The sequence below is a fragment of the Acartia tonsa genome, chromosome 5, assembly GCF_053477335.1.
Source record: "Acartia tonsa isolate MP-2025a chromosome 5, ASM5347733v1, whole genome shotgun sequence".
Taxonomy (NCBI): Eukaryota; Metazoa; Arthropoda; class Copepoda; order Calanoida; family Acartiidae; genus Acartia; species Acartia tonsa.
Genome location: NC_137264.1, coordinates 34,453,291 through 34,476,533, shown reverse-complemented (window position 1 = coordinate 34,476,533; position 23,243 = coordinate 34,453,291). Strand labels below are relative to the sequence as shown.

Below are 23,243 nucleotides of genomic sequence, written 5' to 3'. Positions count from 1 at the left end.
TTGGAATACCCATTACAGCAGGATCAATATTATAAAAATTCGATAAAAAAATAGAATGGTATTTGTGTTTACTGTAGTATTATTTGATAAAGGTATTTAGTATATAAAAAAGGATACAAATTCGATATTTTTGTCATTCTTTACAATAATGTCAGCCTGAATACATTAAAAAACATGAAGTATAAAATACTAAGAGTATTAATCCAATGGATTGCTGTTGGAATATTTATTCTCCAGATGAAACTTGCTCTGGAGAAATATATTGATAATCCTGTTGTAAGTCACATGTCTCAAGCCACCCTTGCTGACATAGAAATGCCTGAACTGTACATCTGCTCTATGAACCAATACAAGTATAGCCTAGCCAACACTTATGGCTATGCATGGAATTCAAACTTCTTATCAGGACAACTTACCTGCAAAAATTGTACAAAAGAAATCACTTGGAAAGGAGCAAATCAATCAATGAACTACGAGAAACTCATCACTGACTTATATGAGTTTAACTACACTGATCTGAACATCCAAAAGCCAAAGGAAACTAACATAGATGATGTTTTTATTTTGCCTGAAGGATTCTGTAAAAAGGCTGATATCAAAGAAACAGACAATATTCAATTCGAAACTACCAACAAAATGTCTGCTATTCTTGTGGATGCTTTTAAAGCTAACAGAGTTAGAAAGGATATGGATGGAGTCATTGGAGAGAGAATGAATGTTCAACCTTCTACACCTCCATACTTTGAATTTAAGACCTACAAAGTAAAATTGACTAAACTTGACAAGAGAGTACTGGCTGGTAAAACTTGTACTGATTATTCTGCCCAAGGAACAACTAAAGCTACTTGCTTTGAACAAGCTATTAAGGATACCTTTCTTGATCATCTTAACTGCCTTCCACCTTGGTTTCAAATACTAGATAATGATCTGACATGCAATAAGAATATTGTTCCTAAGCCAGAAACTGCCAGCTATCTGTACAATATGTCCTATCATCTACTGGCAAACTTACCAATAGATGTATCTGCTAACAAATGTTTGCCCTCTTGTACAGAAATTCAAATCAACATTGAAAAGATATTTCATCGTTCAAACATCAAAGATGCTGCTATCATGGAAATAATCATAGACAAAAAAGTTCCAGTGTACACTTTTATCTTCAGTTATGGCATCTTTGATCTGGTTGTCGAAGTTGGCAGTGCCCTGGGATTGTGGCTAAGTCTTTCAGCAATTGGTATCTTTGATGAGCTGGCTCAAATTGCAAGATTGATGCTAAGAATTTCTAAGTTTGGAAGTTGTTGAATTATTTTATTAACTAATTGTATTGAATTGGCTGGGATTCAGTTTAATTTAAAATTTGTTTAAAATGTGTTTTCATCTCAATAGAATAAATGTTTCTGGTCAAAGTTTAATTTTTTTTTTCATTTCATAGTTGATTATTAATTATTTTGATGAAATTTGATATTGTATAATTTTGGTTAGCACAAATGCCAGAATGGAGGATTGTGTATTGATGGAGTTCAAAGCTACACTTGCAGTTGTCCTCTTGGTTATGCAGGTGAGTAAAGATATATACTTGATAAATCATAAAACCAAATGCTTTATAATTTGATTCAGCACAGTTTATTTCCTTTATCTTTAATATTTTATCTTTTAGTTCCTTAAACATTATTTTATTTACAAAGGAGAGTATTGTGAAATTCAAATTGATGAATGTGAAGTTAATCCTTGCAAAAACCAAGGTAATTATTAAGTTAGTATTACATAAGAAAAAAAAATAAAGAATCAAATATTTAGTAAAAAGAATTCTAATTTTCTACATTATTTAATCAGCATTTTGTGTAGGTACCTGTCAAGATCTATTAAATGACTATCAGTGCCACTGTAGGTAAGCAGCTTCTTTTTTAATTTAATTTTTACAAAAGTATGCTTTGTTTATTAAATAATTATAATGCTAATGTCGTATGGGTGAGTTGCACCTGGACTGAACAGTCAACTTGTCAACTCAAGGCCAGACTCTTGGTCCTTCACCTCATACCTGTGGTACAGTACATTACAGACAACCAACTCTCTGTGATGCACGACCTTTGTCTGAGAAGTCCTAACTGTGCATGGTAATGAGTTGCCCCTGTTTTGGGTCAAGGCATTCCCCCCACTCTAACTATTTATGTCGCGCATCTGACATAGTAGCAGTGGGAACCATTTTTAACGTCTTTAGTTATGACGCGGTGTCGGACTGAGATTCAAACCTAACACCTTCCCAACGACGAGCGGATGCGCTACATGTTGAGCCACGGTCGCGGGTTTATTAAATAATTAACTAACTACAATATTTTTGAGGACTGGGTTTGATGGAAGAGACTGTGAAATAAATATAGATGAGTGTAAACCTAAACCTTGTAGAAATGGTGCAACTTGTCAGGTGAACATTAAACAAACTATAATTTTATATAATTTTTGTATTTAATATCTTTGCAACCTTTTATTAATTCTTAATCATAGTAGTGGAAATAATAAGAGCTAATTTACAATTTACATATTCAAAGAATTCTTTTCATTACCTATTTTCAATACCTAGGATGGTGTGAATAGTTACAGCTGTCTTTGTCCACCTGGATTTACAGGACAACATTGCACTATTGACATAGATGAATGTGCTTCAAAACCTTGCAAGAATGGTGGCACGTGTCGTGATGAAATTGGGTAAGGTTTTGGCATTTAAAAAACTTTTTGATAAAAGAATGTAGTTGAAAAATCTTTGACTTTTGATTTCCAATTATAACAAATATTTATATGTACCTGTAGGGCCTATTTTACCATTTAATGGAGGAAGGTGACATTGGGCTAAAAATTACAATCAAATTTAAATTTTTATAAGAATGTTTTTTTAATTATTGGCTCAAAGACATTGGGTTGGTTAGTTTAAAACTAGTAGTGTATAAATTTTTCAATTAATAATTTTAATTTACAAAAGGGTTGATTTTGTGTATGTGCAAAAATTCATCCTTCATTGTCCTATCTCTCAATATCCCTGTCATTTTCATACATAATTGTAATTTATTTCAAGTGAATATATTTGTTTGTGTGCTGCTGGTTACACTGGTGACTCCTGTGAGGAGGATGTAGATGATTGTGAGTCTCAACCCTGTGCTAATGATGGCATCTGTCATGATCAGATCAATGATTTCACTTGTGAATGCCAGCCTGGTTTTATTGGTGAACAGGTAAAAAAGAATTGATGAATATACTCTTAATAATGCTGGGTAATTTCAGTCAAGTATCATTAATATACAATAAATATGCCTTAGGACAGGAAAAGAATTTGGATAACCTGTATTATGTAAAAAAACAAATACTGATCTATGCATTTGCAAGGAACTTACAAATTATTTTTCTTCCTAAACTATTAACAGATAACACAACATTTGTTAATTTGTTAGTTTTTCAGAATTTACTTCACTTTTTGAGTTATAATTATATTTTCTTTAGTGTGAGATAAACTTTGATGAGTGTGAGACAGGTCCATGTGTTAATGGCGAATGTGTGGACGGAATTAACAAATACACATGCCGCTGTTTACAGGTAGCAGAAAATAATTTAATACCTGGTAATATGGTATAAAAGTAACAGGATATATTTCTGTCTATCTGCTATCCTGAAGGATCTTCCTAACCGCTAAACTGATACGTTTCTTATTTACAATGTAGCTTCTCATTGTTCCTGTTATAAATATTTTGGGTACCCCTAGAAACCTCAAGTTCATTTAATTTTCATGAATCATTAATCCTTTTTTTAGGGATTTGAGGGAAAGAATTGTGAGATAAACACGGATGAGTGTGCTGGAAATCCATGCATCAATGGTGGCTCCTGTCTTGATGGAATAGCCAACTTCACTTGTAGGTAAGATGCTTAGGTAGATGGATAGATCATGTTCTAGACATATACAAAGCAAGACACATGGATTAGAAATACATGTCTTTCTTGATTTCTTGTGTGTTTTGTATTTTATTTGTTTTCTATGAAAAAAAAGATAGAAATTACAGATTACTTATTATTTTTTATTATTAGAAATTAAAGTAGGAAATGCTTTTCTCATGAATTTTTAAAATAAAAAAAAAACAATAGATTTAATGTACTACACATTTGCAATTGTTAATTATATAAAAAAAAATATTAAACTGTTAAATCTTTTTTATATCAGCTGTCCACCTGGATTTACTGGAACAGTGTGTGAGACCAATATAGACGATTGTGTACCTGACCCTTGTGAAAATGGAGCTGAGTGTGTGGATCTTGTACATGGATATAATTGTTCTTGTCTTCCTGGATATACAGGTTCATACATTTGTAGATACAGGAATACCTTACTTCGTAAGGGTAGAATTCTCCTTCGATTTTTAAGTGATCATCTAGATAATCCAGAGCAACATTCGCTTGTATTAGGATGCGATACCCTAACACCCTAGAAATATTCAACTGACAACCAACCCTTTGATTGCACGATCTTTTACTGAGAAGTCCTAACTTTGCCTGGTAATAGAAGCACCTGTTTATGGGCCAAGGCGTTCCCCCATTCTCTAACTTTGTCGCACACCTGACATAGCAGTAGTAGGAACATTTTTTGATTAATTTGTTTAATGGATACTTGATAATTATAGATAAAAATTAATGCATTACTTGATACAAGTAAATTTTTAGATGGATAGATCAATTAATTATTGTTTTTCAGTCTCTTGTAGAACATTGTATAATTCCTCAAATTATTAAAACTAAGTTTTGTGATTGTTAAGGCTAATTAACGGTTGGAGACCCCCCATACTGTTAAAGAACTTTTTAAAAATTGGTACTCAAATCTAATAGAACCATATAATATATTGGCAAGGTATTGACACTACAACTACAGCATGACCCTCGAAAAAGTTTTTTTAAGCATCTGCAGCCTATATTTCTCATTAAAATATTAAAAGATTCACATGTACTTGTTCTCTATAATTTTCTAAATCAAAGGATATCAAAATATTTTTTTTACATCAATTAACAGCCGAGATTTTTAAAGCCAAAGTTTGGAAAAAGTGCTTGAGAAACTGGATATTGCTAAATATTTCTTAGTTTTTTATTAGTATATTACTTTTTATCAACCAGTTAAAAAACAAATAAGAAAGAAGAGCAAGTTTACAATTGATACATTTTTTATTGCATAAAAAAAGGTTAGTTTTACATATAAAAAATTACTTTTCAAAATTTCATCAAATGCATTTTTCTCATAACCATTTACCCTCAAATCTTATAATTTCTCCTCTTTATTAATATGACCTTAAATAAACCCCTCCCCAATTAATGCTTACGACCGGAAAGATTAGTGCTTAAATTCCCGCCCACTCATACAAATTACTTAAACACACATAAAAATCATTTAAATTGTTAAATGTTTAATAAAAGTTTGCAGCTGTAACTTTTTGTTTTTTAACTTATTTTAATAAAATAAAAAGTGTTTGATTTCAGTTTATGTAAACTTTTAATTTGCTACTATTTTTATAGGATTTCTTTCTGTAAGGGTGTTTTTGCAATTTAAACTAATCTAAAAATGCCTTTTAGAGCAGGTGAAAAAAGTGCTTTCAGCATGAAATAAATTTCTTGAAAACATCTTTATATAAGTTTTATAAAAAGTATTGAAATTATGAGGAAAACACGTCATTTCACTTTAAAAAAACATTTTTCTTGAAAAGTTACTTTTTCCTCAGCCACTTTTTCAAAACTTTGGGAACACAGTAATAGTGTCTGACTGATTATGACGTAACCAAAAAAATTAGCCAATGAGAGGCCACTATAAATGTTACCATTGGTCAATAACGGCCTCTCATTGGCTATTTTTTTTTGTTACGTCATAATCAGTCAGACACTATTACTGTGTTCAAACTTTGGTACTAAAAATCTCAGCTGTTAATTGATGTAAAAAAATATTTTGATATCTACTTATGTGGAAATCTACAGAGAACAAGGACATATACTTTTTTTGATAATTCATTGAGAAATAAGGGCTGCAGATGCTTAAAAAAACTTTTTCGAGGTTCATGCTGTATGTATAAACACCATTGTTTTGATAGAGGAGGATGATACAAATAATCTATATATCTTTTAGGAAAGTCCTGTGAAGTGAACATAGATGACTGTACCCCCAACCCTTGCTTTCATGATTCTTCTTGTGCCGATCAAGGTCAACTTTTTAAATGAGAATACAGGGATAGAATAATGGACAGTTAAACGAATTCTGGTTATTTAAAATACAAGAAAGGGGTAAAGCCTAACTAATATCTTATCTATTTTTGAAAAAATTTATTTTGAACAATGATAGAAAAGCAATTTTTTTTAAATGGGGTGAATTTGAGAATTATTGCCTAGTTATTTGATAATTTGTATTTTATTTGATAGTCAAAAATAATGATTATCATCATTAGCAAACAAAATTATGCTTTAATTACTTTAAACTTGGAGGTTTTTTAAAAAAAATTTTAACATTTTTCAGTGGATGGATTCTCTTGTACATGTTTGCCTGGATATACTGGAGACACTTGTCTAGTAAGTTTTTGTAATGATTCTTTCCAGTATTGCTTTGAAACTGATATATATACAATGGATTAGAACCGGTTCTTAGCCATACTGAAAAATCATGCATCGTATTTCATACAATTGTTCACGAAAAAAATTATAAAATCAATATTAGTTTTGATGGTCTGATCCTTCAGCCCCTTGAGGCTAACAAAACTATGGAGATTTTAGTTACTAATGGGAATCTAATTTATAATACATTTTATCCTTATACTTTAGATTCCTCAAATTAATGTTCCTTAGTTTAAATATTTCTTTTTTTTCTAACTTTGCTTTAAGTCATCATTGTTACTATTGTGCAGGTAAACATAGATGAGTGTGAGTCGAAGCCTTGTCAGAATAATGGAAACTGTACAGATAAGATCAATGATTATGACTGCAAGTGTGAACCTGGTTTTCAAGGTTAGTTCAGCTTTCATTCTTTATTTTGCATCATTCTTGTTGTTATTATTACTTCATGTGTAAAGAAGAGCTACAACAATAAGTTGGAAAGACATGTTTTTTTGGTTTTAGACAGACAAATAGACATGGTGTTACTTTTAAATAAGGATATCATAGTCAACAAAACCAGAAAATACATTTTTTAGGAAAAAACTGTGAGATTGACATTAATGACTGTGAAATAGATACAAATGAATGTTTGAATGGAGCCACGTGTCAGGACCAAATCAATGATTTCCTATGCCATTGTGTACCAGGATACAGGTATAGAACAATGGATGGATTAATTCATTATAAGTTTGATTGAGAAAAAGAAGTTGTATGGTATATAAATAGCTGATTAGACGTTTAGATTGATAGATTAACATATTTCATGATGAAAAATTGATAGAATGACAATTAATAGTTTAATATATTGGTAAATTGATAATTTGGTAGATTAATATATTGTAAGATTGATATTTTAATATACTTAGAGTTTAAGAGTTTAATAGATTGATAGTTTAATAGATTGATAGATTAATTGATTGATAGTGTAATAGATTGATAGACTGATAGTTTTATATATTTGTAAATACATTGTAAGATTAATAGATTGATTAATTAATTAATTAACTGATTGTTTAATAGATTTATAGATTAGTAATTTAATAGATTGATAGTTTAATAGATTAATAGATTTAAACATTGATAGTTTAATAGATTAATAGATTGAAACATTGATAGTTTAATAGATTAATAGATTAAAACATTGATAGATTTATAGAATGATAGATTGACAGTTACATATATTAGTAGATTAGATTTATAGATTGACAATTAATAGTTTGATATATTGGTAAATTGATAATTTGGTAGATGGAAAGATTTGAAGATTGATAGTCTAATAGATTGATTCTTGAAATTCTTGATATCTATCTTAAATCTTAATTGTATCTAAATCTTGTTAAAATTCAGGGGTAAATATTATTCTATTATATTTTTTACAGGGGTAAATATTATTATATTTTTTATATATACCAGGGGTAAATATAATTCTATTTTATGTATGGCAGGGGTAAATATTATTCTATTTTATGTATTACAGGATAAATTTTATTTTATATATTACAGGGGTAAATATTATTTTATCTTAATCATTATAGGGGTAAATATTGTGAGGAAGATATAGATGAATGTGCTACAAGCCCTTGTGAAAATAATGGTCAATGCAGGTATAAATAATATTGGGCAATGGAAATAGTGGATCTAGAGGGACAATCAGGACAAAAACTCTGTCAAACTTAAAAAGGAATTTCAAGCAGACGAACCCCTTTCTTTATTTTCATTCTTATTATATAACATTTATGTTCATTTAAAGTTTCCTACATATCTAACTACAGAACTCTCTATTTATCAGTAGACATAGTAGATCTAGATAGTCAATCAGGCTACATAGTCCGTCAAACAAACAAAAAAGAGTTTCAAGCAGACAAACCCCTTTGTTTATTTTCATTCTTTCTATACAATATTTATGTTCATATTAAATTTTTCATTAATTTTCCTACATATCTAACTACAGAACTATCAATCTATCAATAGCTATAGTAGATCTTGAGGGTCAATCAGGCCACATGATCCGTCAAACTTAAAAAGGAATACCAAGCAGACAATCCCTTTTGTTTAATTATATTCTTATTATATAACAATCATGTTTATCTTATATTTTCATTAAGTTTCCTACATATCTACAGAATTCTCTAAAATATACTTGTAGTGATATAATGAATGGATATGAGTGTTCTGTACATGTCTATTAGAAACTTTGAAATTACTGGGCATAATACTTGTCCAAAATGGATAAACATTTTACACAAGTGTTTTTTCACCAAAAGGCATAATAATTGCAGATGCACTACTTGAATTTCAAAAAAAGCCGGGGAAAAAATCCTCTACTGTCTATATATATTTGTAGTAATATAATGAATGGATATGAGTGTTGTGTACCTGTCTATGTATATTTGTAGTGATATAGTGAATGGATATGAGTGTACCTGTCCCCCAGGATTCAAGGGAAAGAACTGTGAGGTCAACATCAATGAGTGCGAGGTAATTATTTGTAGCAGCAAAGCTATTCTATAACTAGGTGTTTCTGGTCCTTTGTTAGGATTTTCCATCAGAAATCTCAAGGGATAAGGCAATGGCCGATAAATTGATGTACATTTCCAATGATGGTACAAAAAATTACCCATTTATTACCCAAATATTTTGGTGCTTTTCACACAAAGTACCTTGTTGAGCACTAAACCCCTCCCTCTAATTTATTTTTTAAAAACGGAGGGTTGTTTGTTTATTTGTTACTTGCTCAAGGTCAGGTCAGGTTAGATTAGGTAATATTGTGTACTGGGTTGCCCTGCAGGGCTAGACCCCTTGCAAGATTTTAGGCATAAAATAGAGGTAATCAGTGCTCAACAGGCACGTTGTTAGAAGGCCCAAAAATTTTGATGATACCTACTGAACTTACTTTTTTCTTGCTGTATAATAATCTACTGTTTCAGTCTAATCCGTGTCTGAATGGAAATTGTTTAGACGACATCAATAGTTTTAGATGCGACTGTAGCACTTCAGGATATACAGGTAGTATATTTGTTATTATAGATCTGTTTGTCTGTCTACTTATCTATCTATCTATCTATCTATCTATCTATCTATCTATCTATCTATCTATCTATCTATCTATCTATCTATCTATCTATCTATCTATCTATCTATCTATCTATCTATCTATCTATCTATCTATCTATCTATCTATCTATCTATCTATCTATCTATCTATCTATCTATCTATCTATCTATCTATCTATCTATCTATCTATCTATCTATCTATCTATCTATCTATCTATCTATCTATCTATCTATCTATCTATCTATCTATCTATCTATCTATCTATCTATCTATCTATCTATCTATCTATCTATCTATCTATCTATCTATCTATCTATCTATCTATCTATCTATCTATCTATCTATCTATCTATCATCTATTATCTATTTATCTATCTAGGAGTACTATGTGAAGAGAATATAGATAATTGTGTTGGTCATAACTGTGCTAACAATGGAACATGTAGGGATGGTATTAATGAATATTCATGTGAATGTCTACCAGGCTTTGAAGGTTAGTTTTATCCTGTAATAGTCGTTTTAATGTGCTTTATATTATTCCAATTTAGTTCCTTTGATTGTGCTCCAAAAGCAACCCCTAAAAAAGTTCTCTAAAATCAACCTTTTGAAAAGAAACAAAGTAAAAATATTTTCCCACATAGAATTGCGGACTGACTGACAGACACAATAGATTAAGAAGTAGGTTGTGTGTGTGTGTAGCTATTGTTTCTTGGAGTTTGGACCTAAGTATTCATTGAGACGGACGAGACACTAGGTCTATCAATCTTCATGTTCAAGTACATTATGACTTGTTCAGCTGTCTCATGGGAGTTACTTTTTATAACCTTTCCTTCGCAGAGTAAGGCAGGTGTCCTTAATTTAGTAACCTTAACTAATGACGCTTTCCGCAGATGAGCTTAGGATAAGGATTGAACAGATATGATGCGCATGACTATTAAGTAACCACTTAATAATCTCCACACAACCAGGGGAAGTTGCAACTGAGAAATTCAAGTTGCCACTTGAACTAGCACTCTCACCACCGTAACTCAGTGTGTTACCACTGAGCTATGACTCTAGACAAATTATAATTCCAAAATGACTTTAATTTTAAATAAGATTTTTTTTAAAATTGTAATAAGCAGGGAAAAAAATTATTTTAGGTCGATTTTGTGAGGAGGATATAAACGAATGCCTGGAGGCCCCATGTAACAATGGAGCTAGTTGCGAGGATGGAATTAATAACTTTACATGTCAGTGTAAAACAGGTTTGTGAAGTATCTATCAATCTATTTAACAAACAATATAAATGATAATTACTGTTTACTGTAGAATAAGTTAAAAATAATTTGGCACATAGATACATGGATAGCTTCAATTCATTAGGTTGGAATAAGGTGAAATACCTGCCAAAGGTTTATGTAAGTACATATTAATAAGATAGCTGCATTGCCTCTAGGGGCACTGAAGTTTGAGGGGAGGGAGTCGACATCCCTACTACTTTTAATTTTAGTTTTTAAAAATTTAAAAATTGAAGAGCAGACAAACACAGATCATGTTTTGTTCAAGGATTGAATTTCTTGTTTAGGTTACACTGGAATATTGTGTGATACTTGTGCTACCCCATTTGATTGCAACTTCAGCGATGGTAAGAATTATTTGCAGAACAGCTGTGTTGCAGAATTTTGGTATTGTATTGTTTTTAATCGTGCTTTATATAAGAATGGATATAGAATACGTGGATATTGTGACGTCAATTTAGGTTGCTAATATAGTCTTCATATACTGTTCCGTAAGTTCCTCCATGGTCAGGGGAGAGGATAGGGGGGATTTTAAATGTGACAGATTGATGTTATGTCAGACGTCAAGGAAATAAAAAGTGTAGGTAAACTGCCTTAGCCAAAGAACAGGTTCATCCCTAAACATTTTTAACAAATCTAATCAAAGACTGAAAAAAAACAGAATCATATCATACAGTCAAATAGTGAAAATCTAAATCAAAAAGTAAAATGTAAATTTAAGCAGTTTTTGTAAACATTGTCAAAAAGTTGATTTGTGTGTTTAAGTTCTAAATTTTACTATAAATGGACATTTTTAGGTTGTTGTGTAGAAGATATAGTTTTTAATTCTAAAAGATCTGCTATAAATAGAACAAGACTAGCTGAATATGGGTAAGATATTAATATTTTTTAACCAGAAAGAAAAAATCTATAAACGTTGAAAGAGTCAATCATAATTGCAGAATAAAAATTTTTAGGACTTGATTATAGAGATGCTTAACATGTACTATTTTGTCATAGGAATCAATATTTCGAAAATAATTTCAAATATTTTAAATAAACGTAATAACTTTCTGGTAACGATAATAGAGTTGCTACGCTTTCTAAATCATACCTTATTGCTCACGTTTATAAGAATCATCATGCTGAGTTTGAAATCAGTAGGACATTTCTCACATGCCTAAATAACTATAGAGTTATCTGTTATCCGTTAGGGTTCACGATTCACTAGATGATCCAATTATACATTTATTTTTTAGATCCAAAACCGACTTCTTTGGGCTGTACTCCTTTGATAAGGACGGAGGTGGCTATGATTCTAAAGGTAAGTATTCAAAACAAGGTAAAAATAATCACTATGCACATTACACAAGGTGTCCCATCACTCCTGCATATTATGAAAAAACTTCAAAAACTTTTATAATCGGAAGAACATGCAATTTCAAATTAATTGTATTTGGGTGGTGGTTAATGATGTGTATAAAGCAAAGATGAAGGGGCAGTTTGTGCTGTTGTAATAATCTACAGGTTTTGATCATATACATTTAACATATTATGCGGAAGTGATGGGACACCATATTAGATAGTTAAGCATATGAAAGATGTACATACAAAAAAGGTTAAATATTGCCCACCCTAACCTAATAACAAAATGTAAAAAAAAAACGATTTAAAAATCATACATTTAAAAGAAATCATACCAAGAAAGAAAATGATTTTACCAATATTAATAAACTTCACTGTTTTTCAATAAAGAATGTTATTTTACAAATGCAATATATAAAATAGCTTACTTAATTAATTGATTTTTGCACAAATTTCATATACTTTTCTGGTATAGTATAAAGTAAATATCACACTATGCACAATCATATTGTAATTAAACAAGAACGATTTCGTACAGTAGCTTATTATTTTAAAAACTTTTATTTTCATCGAATCAGAAAAGCTAAATTTTTTTTGATATTAGAAAATCAGACAGATAAAGCCGATTGTTGCAAATGCAAAAGCAAACAGTTATGAGGAAAAAATAATATTCAAAAGGCCTTGTTGAGCATAGAAACCCCTACCCCACATATTTTTTTTAAGTTAAGTTGGTTTAAACCCCGCAGAGTCAGGCGCCCCACCCCATCCTCCCACAGCGTTTATACAAAGGAACAAAGGAGGGGCGGAGTTTAGTTTCAGTGCTCAATAGTAAAAGCTTTGAAAAGACATTATCATTCAAACACTTTTTTCAGGTCGTATTGTATACAGAAAGAAAGAGGATTCGGCCATAAGAAAGATTCTGAGATTCGACAGAGCCAAGAGGGTTTGGACGGCTTCGGCTGAAGCAGACGGAACAAATGCTAAGGTAATTATTTGTATGTTCTTTTTGACAGTTAAGATCACTAAAACTTATTAGGCCCCCCCCCCCCCACGCTTTCCATTTAAAATTACTTTCTTTTTCTGCAAAATCTAAACACGTCAGTAAATAGTAATTGATAAATTTATATTTCGTTGAGGCCACAGGAATTTAGCAGGGCTCGGCAACCGCGCTTCAGCCTCGTGTACGTCTTAATAAATTCATCATATTATAGCGTTATAATTCATTTGAATGTCTAAAAACATGTTCTCTTTCAAACAATCCATATTTTTGGAATTTATTTATTTGCACACAAACGGGTTTAATTTTAGGCATATGCAGGGCTGCAGAGCCCTGGAATTTAGGTATCTTTCTATGAATTTATGCGAGAAATAAATAGAATTTTCATTAAAAAATATGTTTTACAGACACATTGGGAATCAAACATTGGAACTAGATGTTTGGCTAACAGTACTAAGGCTGTTCCTTCAGTATGGACTTTTTATACAGGTAAAGATAGATAAATAGATTGATGGATAGATTGATGGATAGATAGATGGATAGATAGATGGATATATTGATGGATAGATAGATAGAAAGATAGATAGATGGATAGATATATAGATAGGTGAATAGATAGATGAATAGATAGATGGATAGATAGATGGATAGAGAGATGGATAGATATATAGATGAATAGATAGATGAATGGATATATAAATAGATAGATAGATGGATAGATAGATAGATGGATAGATAGATGGATAGATAAATAGATAGATAGATAATTGGATAAATAGATGGATAGATAGATGGATAGATAGATGGATAGATAGATGTATAGATAGATGAATAGGTAGATGGATAGATAGATGGATAGATAGATGGATAGATAGATGGAAAGATAAATGGAAAGATGGATGGAAAAATAGAATGAAAGATAGATGGACAGATAGATAGATGAATAGATAGATGGATAGATAGATGGACAGTTAGATGTTTGATAGATGGATAGAACAGAAAAAAGAATAGATAGATAGATAGAAGGATAGATAGATGGATAAGTAGATGATAAGATAGATGGATAGATATAATTTAATATACATAATATGTAATTTTGTTTACTAAAAATAAATAATAAATTTTTGTTTTAAATGATATTAAATATTCAGGTGACAGATTTATTCAGCAAGAAATGGAAATCGTTTGCCAGGTATGGTTAATTTGAAATCTCGACAATTCTGTAAAACAGTAGAAAAGGATTTAATATTTTCGGTACATAAATGATAATGAGAATTTTTTTCTCAAACCTCTCATTTTAAAATAACTTGAAAAGAAGGGCTGGGGTCAGTAAACGTGTGTTTTTGTTTTACTTTAGGTTAGGTTATATTATTGAGAACTCTTGCTACCCTCCCTTTCCTCTTATTTTTAATTTATTAAAAACTAAGGGAGGGAGGTTTCTGAGCTAGAAAGGCACTTCGACGGAAAGCAACTAATTTGTTATTCTGTATAGGTAAAAGGAGTGAGAGCCAACAAGAAAAACGAATGGAACGAACTTTGCAAGCCTGGAGAATTCCCATGTCTTAGGAAAATTTATTTCATTTATATTAAAAACAATAAGATCTCGAAAACGACATATCCATGTAGTTTACATTTTTTAATAGGCAGGTTTTTAGAGGTTTCCAGTGTGTTAAGTTATGTTATGTCAATTGATACACTTTCCTAGTAGTTCTAACATCCCTAAGTTATCGATAAAGCTATCCGTTACGAATATTCATATTAACGGAACAATCCTAAATATAGAAGAGCTTTCCATTAAAAAAAATTTTCTTCATATTTTATACAATTTATTGAATAAAAAATGAAATATTGATTTGGTTGAAGTAAGAGTCAGTGTATCCCAAATCATTGGAGATGTGATGGAATCAGAGATTGTCATGATGCTAGGAAACATTATTTATATATATTTATACTAGCGGCTAGAGGGGATATAAAAATAGCTTTAGACCATCCCAAGACTTTAATCTAATAATAAAATAGCCTAAAACCATTTAAGGACCTATGTAAAGCTTAGATAAAATATAAAACCTTATCGGTTCAGTAGTTATTAAGATCTTAAGCTTATGATGGTGGCTCTGTATTCAAAGGGGTTAAAGAAGAGAAGAAAAATAGCCTAAATCCCAAGACTTAAGAAAGTCTAAAAAAAAATTTTAGGGACGATTTCTCTTGGGAGGGTAGTTTTACTTTCCCCAAAGTAGTTAAAAACCTTCCCAGGACCTTTGAGAATCAAAAGAAAACCATATAGGTTCAGCGGTTAGCCTGATTCTTCGGAACACCTTGAAAGACATCCTGTTGCCTAGATATTTGATTTATTTTTATTAGTCAAATGTTTTGCTCGAGTCAAAACAACGTAATTAAAGCTTTATCTAATTATGATGTAACAAACAGTGATGAGACTCCAATCCTAGAAGATGATGAAAATAATAAATATGTTAATATCATAAATGATATCAAATCTGATCCCAAACTCTCTGTGGTCGGAAAGAAAGTGTTTGATTATGTTTTTGGTTGATGAATTTCTTTAAATTTTTAAAATTAAAAAAATTAAGAACGGGTTCTTAAGAATGCGGATTGTTTCTGAACTGCGATGAAAAATCAAACCTAACTTTATTGAAAATTTAGTGATATTTTGTATCCTATTATATAAAGTAGTAAGCTTTTTTGTCTGTATATCGCAAAGCGCTGAACTGACATGGCTCTCCTTTACAACAAAGCTTTTTATAGGTCCATTGAAGGTTTACAACTAAATACTTAGGGGATGGGTATCTTCACCCGACAAATACATAATTTCCTTAGAAAAAAATTACCCCCTCCCCTTTTCTTTTAAAAACTAGAATTGAAAATAGAGGGAGGTGGGCGGGTGGAATTCCTTCCACATTGTGTGCCTCTAGAGACTTGCAGGGGCCGTAGCCTCTAGTATATCAAAAGGAAACAATCAAACACTTTCTCTAAATCTAGAGTTATTATTGATTACCGTGCCTTCAGAGATGAAAGCAATACCATCAAAAATATTTCTGTCACTGCATTTAAAAGTAATAATTTTTACCTATCTCCTCATTCTATGTAAACATCATGAAGATTGAGAAATTGATCCTAGTAAAACAAAAATTGCATTTTAAAACTATTAGGTACATTAGCTAAGGATAACATTTCTTGGCAGTTTGATTTTACATATTTTCATTGGAAGTATAAACTGTATGTTGTGGTTGATTGCACCTGTTTATGACCAGGACATTCCTACTTTCTTTCAATTAGTATTACACATATGAATTAGGAAACTTATCCAATCGTTCTTGTTTTTTTTGGTTTTGAAAGAGAATTTTTAGATATTGGATTTTTCTAGGTTCTCTGGAGGGCTCAGGAGGCACTTTAATTTAGATATAATCTCATCACTTTACTTTTTTACTTTGTCATGTGTGATGCATTTTCCTGTGTAACTCTAAATGATTTAGATGCTCTCACCAAAATGGATTTAAAATAATCGTTAGAGGTCGTAAGATATACATAGTTCTTACTATGTATATCAAACCAGCAATTAGCAAGCATGGCAGGATGTAAAACAAACTGACAGACAGACATGTTGCTTCCTTTAGATAAAAATACAAATTTTTAGATGGAAAAGAAATAGAGTCACACCATTGTCAATTCAACATTTCTCTGCAGTACGAGAAGATCATTCATCCTCACCATCTTTGTACCAGGTAGTAACACTCTAGAAGACGCCCTTTTAATAATATTGACTTTGTCTGGAAGTCATAACTTAATTATTTTAAGAACCATGTCATTTGATAAGCCAAACTTAGCTTAAAGTTTTAATTGAAAATAACATTTATTATTATTATTATACTTAATAACTTTTTTTACAAATTAAAGAATGTGTAATAGTTATTTCTCGCATCGTATTATAAACAGCTTTCCGCGGATATAGAATGTACAATTATAAGATTAAAACCAGTTTTTTAGCCCCTCGGTGCCGAAGGCATTGGCTAAAAAAACTGGTTTTAATCTTATGATTGTATATTTTTATATTCGTAGAAAGCTGGATATAATACGATGCTAGACATAGTTTATTTGTATGGATAAGAACAGGTTCCTATCCACCGGATTCGAATGAATACGAGAATAGTTATTTCTCGTATCGTATTATAAACGGCTTTCCACGGATACAGAATGTACAATTATAAGATTAAAACTAAGTTTTGTACATTTCTATATTCGTAGAAAACTGGATATAATACGATGCTAGACATAGTTTTTTTTGTATGGATAAGAACAGGTTCCTATCCACCGGATTCGAATGTATACGAGAAAAAGATTTCTTAAACGCGATCATCTATAAATTTACAAATTGTCTTTAGGCTGACATACAGACGCAAAGTTTTAAAATTGCCGTTGATAGTTTTACTTGTCTAAGTAATAATCAGTAATATAATTTAATTTTAATCAGATATTAATTTAAATTTTGAGTTATCTAGTGGTTTGATAAAAAAAATGTTACTTTTAATAGTTTAACCCTCTGCAAAAGATAAACTAAATTAGTTTAGCTACTCTATAATCTAAATAAGTCTATCTATCGAACTATTTGTGTTAAAAAAAAATATTACACTTTTATTAACTAATTCTAAAACTTTTTAAAGGTAAATTACTTATGAATTAAAAACAGCTGCCAACAAAATCCTAAATTTTTGTGGTTTAATAACAGTTTTGTTTAAGATTTATATTAAATGTTTTTTAATAATGTTGCTACTCTATAATTCACTTTGTATGTCTGTATGACAGTCTTTAACGCGATGGGAAACGTGATTTCTTGCCTGATACTTAATGTGGAATGCTGATTTTTAGTGTGAAGATCCCCTTGTTAAAAGAGTATCTAGTATACAAATCACTTGGTTCGTCGTTCTGTTAAACATGCTACAAAAGAAATAGTGGTTTTTCTTGCTCTTATCTTTTGCGATCATAAAACATCATGTAGGCTCAATGACTTTCTCAGTTGGAACATCCATGATTTTCTTTGTGCTTCGCTACTTATGGATGTTGTCATCCATGTTTTAGTGGTGAAGCAGAGTTTGATTTTGTTCAACTTGAAGTGGCCACTACGTACGAGTTTAAGATTTCCGCCTGTAATTTTGCTTGCTGTGTATCAAGGTAATTACATTTTTAATCCCACTCTCTTCTTTTAAAGTATTTTGTTGTTTGTATGTCTGTTTATTTATGTTTAAGTTTAAAATATATAATTTTTAGGAAAGTTACACATGACACCCAGAATTGGAACTGTGGAGCTGAGGATAATTACAAGATTATTAATAGAAATCAGGTGACTTATATTTTTAAAAGCGAAGCTTTTATGATTTTAGGTTCGGTCCCTAAGTCCGTCCGAAACGAATAGCTTTTTTTTCTTTATTTAGACATGTTAGAACTATACTATCGATTTCAAACTTTTTAAAAGGAATCCTATAACACGATTTAGGTGTGTGACAGTAAGGATGATTGTCCAAACGGAAAAAGGGACGAACAAGAAGTCATTTGTCAGGGCAGTCCTTTTGCCAGGTAAAATTACTTATAATTTGTATTACAGTATATTGTTATTTTTTTAATTTCGAAGGTTTTTATATAATTAAGGTCGGCCCTTTCATAAGTAATGGATAGCTCTTAAATTTAACCATGTTAGAATTGTCCTATCTAGTTCGAACTTGGCATAATGATTGTTACAGCTTAAAAAGAGTAGGAACTTTATTATCCTGATCAGAAAGTAAATGCTGATTTTTAACTCATTAACAATAAATTTATATGTGATGAACACAGTTATCCCTTTTCTTCTGATTTTTGCAGTAGATATTACTGGGATGATTAAGTAATATGCTATAATCAAGTCTTAAAATGCAAGTATGTCTGAATTACGCATTCTGTAATCAAGTAATTTAAGAACAAATTTAAACAGAATATTTGCTTTAGCTTTTTGATATTGTTGAATATTGTTGTTATTTTGAATGTTTGAAAATCTGTTCTGTGGATGTTGTAGGTCATCCTGTTTCTAAAAATCATCATAGATTTGGTGTCGCTTTGCTACTGGCTAATTAAAGTAATCATTTGTTTATTTTAGAAACATAAGTTTGATGATCTTCCTGTACATGTTTGCCGTGCTGGTGATTTTTATGGTGTTGAAGCACCACGACTACTTCCTCTGTACTGATCCAGCCCATAGTGCTCCAACCCATCAATCTCTGGCTAATAGGATTGAGGATATTAAGGTAGATAGATAGTGTTCACATTCATCAATCTCTGGCCAATGGGATTGAGGATATTAAGGTAGATAGATAGTGTTCCCATCCATCTATCTCTGACCAATAGGATTGAGGAGTGTTCCCAACCTTCTATCTCTGGCCAATAGAATTGAGGGTATATATTAAGGTAAATAGATAGCATTATAATTCATTCATCTCTGGCCAATAGGATTGAGGATATTAAGGTAGATAGATAGTATTCCCATCCATCTATCTCTGGCTAATAGAATTGAGGATATTAAGGTAGATAGATAGTATTCCCATCCATCTATCTCTGGCCAATAGGATTGAGGATATTAAGGTAGATAGATAGTGTTCCCATTAATCCAACTCTGGCCAATAGGATTGAGGATATTAAGGTAGATAGATAGTGTTCTTATCCATCTATCTCTGGCCAATAGGATTGAGGATATTAAGGTAGATAGATAGTATTCCCATCCATCTATCTCTGGCCAATAGGATTGAGGATATTAAGGTAGATAGATAGTGTTCCCATCCATCCAACTCTGGCCAATAGGATTGAGGATATTAAGGTAGATAGATAGTGTTCTTATCCATCTATCTCTGGCCAATAGGATTGAGGATATTAAGGTAGATAGATGGTATTCCCATCCATCTCTGGTCAATAGGATTGAGGATATTAAGGTAGGTTCAAACAGATAAAATAATAAATACTTTTTAAAGATAGATACAATAGATGTATGAATAATGATTGAAATACTCTTAAGGGGATTTTGGACTTGCTTTTGCTGTATGTCCACATAACAGATAAACAGATAAATGATTGATTGATGAAAAATGATAATGATACTCTTAAGGATGCAAGGAAAGATGACAGAGATTTTGGATTTATCCATTATTTTGATTTAAGGCATATTGAAACTTTTGAAAGATAAATACAATTGATTTCATTAATAATGATAATGATTCTCTAAAGGATGCAAAGAAAGATATTTTGTATTTATCCATGTTATAGATCATGCCATATTTATAAATATAGACACAATGATAGGTAATAATACTTTTGAGGAGATTTTGGAGTTTTTGCAGAATGTCAAACAAACAGATAATCAGTAAAATGATTGATTTTGTGGATAATGATAATGATATTCTTAAGGATGCAATGAAAGATGACAGAGATTTTGGATTTATCCATGATTATGAGTCAAGTCATGCAAATAAGAAGGATCATATTGCTGTCGCCTCCATCATTGGTTACATTTTGTCGTTCAGGTATGATAGTTCCAATCATATAAAAGTGAAATATTTTATAGTAAAAAAATTGTAACACACTAGTTTGGAAGTCCATAATTCTTACCATAGACGTAACGAGCTAAATCCTTTTATGAAAGTAACAGTATTTCTGTCTGTCTATCTGACTGTTTGTACCGAGGTATCTCGCTAACCGCAGGACCTATATGGATCTCATTTATAGCGAAGCTTCTCATAGATTCTTCGAAGGTTTCTAACAGTTTTTTTGGGGGGTTGGGACGTTGACTTCTCCACCCCCTACCCTCTCACCCACCCTAGATTGCCCCTAGAAGCCTTTTCAGGGGTCTAGCCGCTATTGTATTATCCAATAATTGTTCAGTAATAATTTTTAAAATTGCCTTAATATAAACTTATTTTTAGAGAAAATTGGGGTCTTAAGAAGACGACGTTTGCCCGTATGAATGAGGTTGAAAGTTTATATCACTCCACTCCACAGGGATACTATAAATGTGTCAGGGAAGCTTCATACACAAAAATTAAGAATTTTTCAACTTCTTTCATTTTTCATCCCCAATGAAACATAGTTACACCTAATTGTCTAAAATTATTGGTTGAATAGTTTGGACACTAATTACTCTTTCTTTGTAAAACTAAGATTTTAAATAAGGGGAACGACTTCTCTCCAACCCCATCCTCACCCTCAAGTGCCCCTAGAGGCCTCTAGGCGAGTAGCCGCTAGTTTTTAATATAAAGCTTTACAACAGAGAAAGATTTGGAAATGGAAAGATGGTTGAGGAATACGTGGCGTATCTAGAGATGGAGAATAAAGGAAGATCTTGCTTTCTAGTAGCATATGCTTTTCTTGTCAAGGTAGGTCTCTACCCATTCTAAGATTGTAGTATTTTTTTTATTAATACCAATTATTTCATTCTTTTTCCAACAGCTAGGAAAATTACATGAGATATTAAGTTTGCAAAAGATATTTATTGGTATGTATCAGCCAAATTTTGAAGATTTGTGTTGTATTAGGTGGCGTGTACGGAGTTAAGCCAGGGAGTATGGGGTGTTAGCTTTGCAGTGTGTAATATACACTACTAGAGTTGGCTCGATATAACTATCTCGCTATTGGCTAGTGTTCTATAAGTATATATCTATTTATCTATTTCTCAATAAATCAATTTTCCGCCCCCGCCATTTCTATCTAAAAGAAAGTAGTTAATATTTAATAATTTAAATGATTTTAAGATTTCTTCAATTATATTTTTTTCAGTTTACCATCACCAAAGGGTTAATATGATTAAAATTTTAGTTTCAATATTTGAACACACAGGAAGTGTCGCCACAATCGAGTTCTTTTAAAACAGAGTTTTCTTAAATTTACTATATTATAAATTTAGATTTTCTTTTTTATGATTATAAATTAAATACATCAATATAATGTAAATAGCAACATGAAATGAAAAAAAATGAATTTATTTTTAATAAAGTAATTAATGGGTTTTATAGTTCTGGGCAATGAGAGTTTATTATGGATTATGGGAGCACTATGAGTTTTAAACGATTATTCCTTGGAAGATTTGAGCTCATTTATAGACATTTATTTCCTATATAGATCTCTCATGGATCTTGAAGCAATAAAGCAGGCTCTTTTGTAAATGTTAAAAATTGGAAGAATCTATTAAATAAAAGTTATCGCAAATATACTTAGTAAATAAGAGTGGTATGATATTAAGGTCAGGGGGGTGGATAACCCCCTCCTCTTGGTGTCCAACCACCTACATAATAAATTTTTAACTTGACACTCCTTAGGCTGTTTTATAGGGGTGTAGGCTCTTGTTAAGGGGGATATAAAGGGGTGTAGGGGGGTACTAAAATCCTTTTTAATTTTGCCGGGGGGTAGATACAGCCCTTTTCTGCACGCCACTGGATGTACAGGGTGTCCCACGTAAACTGTTTTTTTTTTAAACGCTTATTACTCCCTTAATATTTGAGCTATCTTCGTAAAATAAAAAGTATTTGGCAGCAAACTACTGACCATTTAATAATATAGTGATGAAAAATCCGCAAAGTTAACATAAAAAAATCTACAATGTAATACATAACAGGCTGATTTTATTGAATATAAGACTAATCCACAAGAAAAATATGCCTTAGTTAACTTTAAAACAGCTGGTGGTCAAACGGTGGATAACAAAGACTTACTCCAGACATTATAAGAACTGGTATTGTAGTCTAATTAAAAAATCTGGTATATTTCAGGTTCTTGTGTTCATTTAAAGCGAGCTCACATGAAAAATTAACAAAGAAGATCAATATTATGCCTATTTTTACATATTTTTCACTTATAATACACTTTAGATTCTTGAATATTAAAAAT

The 23,243-nt window shown here is 31.2% G+C and overlaps 1 protein-coding gene across 1 annotated transcript in view; it reads left to right on the top strand.

Moving 5' to 3' along the window:
* Positions 1-23,243, top strand: part of LOC145319342 (uncharacterized) — an 86,048-nt gene that overhangs the window by 34,305 nt on the left and 28,500 nt on the right. Inside the window, exons 31-66 of the mRNA XM_080161421.1 lie at positions 1,483-1,558; positions 1,686-1,742; positions 1,846-1,888; positions 2,341-2,422; positions 2,579-2,703; positions 3,068-3,224; positions 3,490-3,582; positions 3,797-3,900; positions 4,202-4,335; positions 6,140-6,214; positions 6,524-6,576; positions 6,909-7,008; positions 7,194-7,311; positions 8,193-8,261; positions 9,054-9,135; positions 9,585-9,663; positions 10,093-10,206; positions 10,856-10,960; positions 11,281-11,340; positions 11,791-11,863; positions 12,232-12,296; positions 13,210-13,322; positions 13,742-13,823; positions 14,486-14,526; positions 14,827-14,900; positions 15,198-15,260; positions 15,762-15,857; positions 16,332-16,405; positions 16,987-17,074; positions 18,426-18,518; positions 18,615-18,687; positions 18,841-18,920; positions 19,474-19,621; positions 20,772-20,887; positions 21,287-21,382; positions 21,631-21,736. Coding sequence (XP_080017547.1) covers positions 1,483-1,558; positions 1,686-1,742; positions 1,846-1,888; positions 2,341-2,422; positions 2,579-2,703; positions 3,068-3,224; positions 3,490-3,582; positions 3,797-3,900; positions 4,202-4,335; positions 6,140-6,214; positions 6,524-6,576; positions 6,909-7,008; positions 7,194-7,311; positions 8,193-8,261; positions 9,054-9,135; positions 9,585-9,663; positions 10,093-10,206; positions 10,856-10,960; positions 11,281-11,340; positions 11,791-11,863; positions 12,232-12,296; positions 13,210-13,322; positions 13,742-13,823; positions 14,486-14,526; positions 14,827-14,900; positions 15,198-15,260; positions 15,762-15,857; positions 16,332-16,405; positions 16,987-17,074; positions 18,426-18,518; positions 18,615-18,687; positions 18,841-18,920; positions 19,474-19,621; positions 20,772-20,887; positions 21,287-21,382; positions 21,631-21,736 — 3,207 coding nt within the window. The remainder of the gene's footprint in view (positions 1-1,482; positions 1,559-1,685; positions 1,743-1,845; positions 1,889-2,340; positions 2,423-2,578; positions 2,704-3,067; positions 3,225-3,489; positions 3,583-3,796; positions 3,901-4,201; positions 4,336-6,139; positions 6,215-6,523; positions 6,577-6,908; positions 7,009-7,193; positions 7,312-8,192; positions 8,262-9,053; positions 9,136-9,584; positions 9,664-10,092; positions 10,207-10,855; positions 10,961-11,280; positions 11,341-11,790; positions 11,864-12,231; positions 12,297-13,209; positions 13,323-13,741; positions 13,824-14,485; positions 14,527-14,826; positions 14,901-15,197; positions 15,261-15,761; positions 15,858-16,331; positions 16,406-16,986; positions 17,075-18,425; positions 18,519-18,614; positions 18,688-18,840; positions 18,921-19,473; positions 19,622-20,771; positions 20,888-21,286; positions 21,383-21,630; positions 21,737-23,243) is intronic.